Source organism: Fonticula alba (genome assembly GCF_000388065.1).
Source record: "Fonticula alba strain ATCC 38817 unplaced genomic scaffold supercont2.9, whole genome shotgun sequence".
Classification (NCBI taxonomy): Eukaryota; order Rotosphaerida; family Fonticulaceae; genus Fonticula; species Fonticula alba.
The window spans coordinates 570,282-573,464 of NW_009242979.1; the positions used below are offsets into that span (position 1 = coordinate 570,282).

At 64.5% G+C, this 3,183-nt stretch overlaps 1 protein-coding gene across 1 annotated transcript in view; it reads left to right on the top strand.

Annotated features, from left to right (window-relative positions):
- Positions 1-3,183, top strand: part of H696_05194 (hypothetical protein) — a gene marked incomplete at its 3' end in the record, with an annotated part of 15,586 nt that overhangs the window by 904 nt on the left and 11,499 nt on the right. Inside the window, exons 2-5 of the mRNA XM_009499051.1 lie at positions 50-625; positions 794-1,452; positions 1,586-1,825; positions 1,972-2,979. Of these exons, the coding sequence (XP_009497326.1) occupies positions 50-625; positions 794-1,452; positions 1,586-1,825; positions 1,972-2,979 (2,483 nt within the window). The remainder of the gene's footprint in view (positions 1-49; positions 626-793; positions 1,453-1,585; positions 1,826-1,971; positions 2,980-3,183) is intronic.

The following is a 3,183-nucleotide window of genomic DNA, read 5'->3' on the forward strand; positions in this document are numbered from 1 at the left end:
CCCTCTGTCTCCCGCTCGCACACTCACAGCAATGCGCACATGCACGCAGCTCCCTCTCTGGGGCGGGCTCGGTCTTGAGAGCCGCGGCATTTACACCCACATCGACACGATTGTCCGGCTGTCGGAGTGTCGGTTCATGTTCGTCCTCAGCGAGTTGGTCATGCTGGCGGAGATGTGCAGCCCGGCCCTGGGCCAAAGCAATCTCGCCTCCTCGAGTACCAGCAGCGCCGCGCTGGCCGGCTCGGCCGGGGCCTCCTTCACGACGGCCTCCGGGCCGGCCAATTCCGCCACCCTGAACTCGGCCTTCGCGGCCACGGTCGGCGGCCGGGCTAGCACCGGAGCCCCGCCGCCGCCGCTGTCCTCGCCGCTGGCCGAGGAGCTCCTGTCGGCCGGCATCGGTGTCGGCCTCGGTCTGACCATCACCGAGATCATGCAGAAGGACCAAAGCACCGACCTCATCGTGGACCCGGTGCTGCACAGCCAGAAGCAGATCCGCTCGCAGCTGATTGTCCTCTTTGTGATCGGCCTCTGCCTGTCCCACTGCTGGTCGGCCTATCTCAAGCGTGAGGACCGGTCCCGCACGCAAACCCCGATGTTTGTCAAGTCTTCCAGCGTGGCGGCCTTCGTGCGTGTGGCATCGCCTCCTCCTCTCCTCCTCTCCTCCTCTCTTTCTTTCGGCGGATTTCTCGCCCTCCTGCCTGGGCGAGACCCCCTTTCATCGCCCTTGCTAACCCGATGCACGCTTCTGCCCGGCCTCTCCTCGGGCGACGACCCCCCCCCCCCCCTCCCCCAGCTTGATGTCCTGATCGATCCCCCCCCGATGGATCCCCTGCTGGCTGAGCGTCTGTCCAAGCTCTGTCAGCATGTCCACTCGTCGCTGCTGGCTCACATTCCCCCGGATGACCCGGCCTTCCCGACATGGTTCGCCGCGTCGCCCTACTTCTCCTATCCCTCCACCTCGGCGGCCAGCGTCAATTCCAGCATCCTCAGTGGCTACAGTCCCTCCATCAATTTGGGGGGCGGTGGATCTGGCGGCTCCGGCGGCTCCGGCGGCTCCGGCGGGTCTGGGCATGGTGGCCCGGGTGGCAGTTCCGGCGGCGGCGGCGGCGGCGGCTCCGGCAGCGGGGGCTTCGGCAGCGCCAGCGGCATGCCCGGGTCCCTGAACTCCATCAGTACTGGCGATGTGTTTGGCTCACGGCAAATTGTGTCCATGTCCGGCATCGAGTTCGCCGACCGGGCCATCCGACCGATCATCCGCTATTTGTCGGCCTCCAACTATGACCAGCTCTTCTGCCGGAAGTTCCGCAACCTGATCTCCTCATTGCAATCCCTGTCATCCAGCTCATCGGCCGAGTCGACCGAGCTCAATGAGCTGAAGCTTCTCAAGTATATGGCCCTCAATTCCACGCGTATCGAGGATATCTTCCGCTCGTTGGACTCTGTCAGTCGGTTGTGCGTCTGTCTTACTGCGCCCGGCCCGGGCTGCCATCGCATTTGCTCGCCGCCTGTCCATGTGCCTGACCCGCGTGCCCACCCCTGCCGCTGGTCCCCGACGCCCGGTGTGCTCCTCCCTGCCGGTCCCCAGCCTCAAGACCAACACCATCACCAGCATCTCCTCGCTGCTGTACACCATTGTGTTGGGCTGGATTTCCACATACCCGCACGAGTTCATCTCCCTCTGGGATAGCCACAAGCGCTTCGACGGCACGGCCTCCCTCTTCTACAACATCAATGTCAAGAGCGAGAAGCCCAAGAGTCTGAAGCAGCCGGGCACCTGGAAGGCCCAGCTCATCTTGCTTCTCATTTCGCCGGCCTTGGTCACCCTGTACGGCCTCGGGCTTGCGGAATTGCCCCGATCTTCCGGTCTTTCGCTCCTCGCCAGGCATTTCCCCCGAGCTGACTGTCTTCCTCTCCCCTTTGCGCATCACCCGGCCCCCCCCCCCCCCCCCCCCCCCCCCCCCCGGTATCCAGTGCCCTCACCCGCCACGCGAACTCTCCCACCCCCCAGCTCCCGGCCGAGCGCCTGCAAGCCATGATCCAAAGCCAGGACCACTTGAGTAAGGCCCTGCACTTCTTCGAGCACCTGCGCAAGAGCATGCAGTCCAAGCAGCCGATTGACGTGTACCTGGCCACCTCGTGCTATGTGGACCTGTTCAAGGTGTACACCCTGGTCAGCCCGAAGTCCAGTGCCTTCGTCCTGCAGAGCATCATCAATGAGTTTGAGGAGTTCATCGAGAGCCGGCTGTCCCGGGTGGCGGACACTCCCTTCCGGCTGATCTCCGGCAGCACGGCCTCCGAGGAAATCGACCAGAGCCTGCTGATCCAGCTGCTGACGTCCAGCTACCGGCTCCGTGCCGGGAGTGTGGTCCGGCCGGGGCTGCTGTATGCCCTGGTCAAGGACCCCAAGGCCGAGCTGATCTTCAAGCTGATCATGGCCAAGAGCTGTTTGCAGATCGCCAGTGAGTCGGGGCACCTTCCCTGGAACTCGCGCCTGTCGGCCGCGCACGATGTCATTTCGCACCCGCTGCGCATGATGTTCCTGGATCTGGAGCTCCAGCGCCGGGTGCGTCTCGGGGCGATCAATCACCTGGCCGTCAACCTGGACCCGGGGCTGGTGCAGCAGGTCCTGGAGGGTGCTCCGCCGGGGCAGCCCGGCGGCGGGACCGGGGCCAACCTCAATGTCACCCAGCTGGCCAGCATCGGCTCGGCGCCGTATTCCTGTGGATTCGGGCTCTTTTCCAATGCCCAGGCTCTTGGCCTGCGCCTGGGGCCGCTGCTCACCTCGCTCGAGCACCCGCCGAGCCACCACCTGATGACCGGGTCCTCGCGGTTTGTGTCCTCGGTCAAGGGCAAGCGCGCGGCCAATGACCAGGCCGCCTACAACCTGGAGACGCAAATCCAGCTGGTCATCCTGCGCCTGTATGTGGTGGACCCGATGCTTGCCTTCACGGTGGCCAAGGATGTCGACCCGCACATCAAGTGCGTCTGTTTTTTTTTTTTCGGTTTTTTCCTTTCCCCTCGACCAGCTCTCGTCGTCTCCGGTGGTCCTCCCCCCCCCACACCTGCTTTTGCCCGGCCACAGTCTAATGCCTTTCGCCTTTTTTTTCCTCAACCCCCTCCCCCCCTCTGGCTGGGCGCGCTCACTCGCTCGCTCGCTCGCACGCACGCACGCCCACACACACA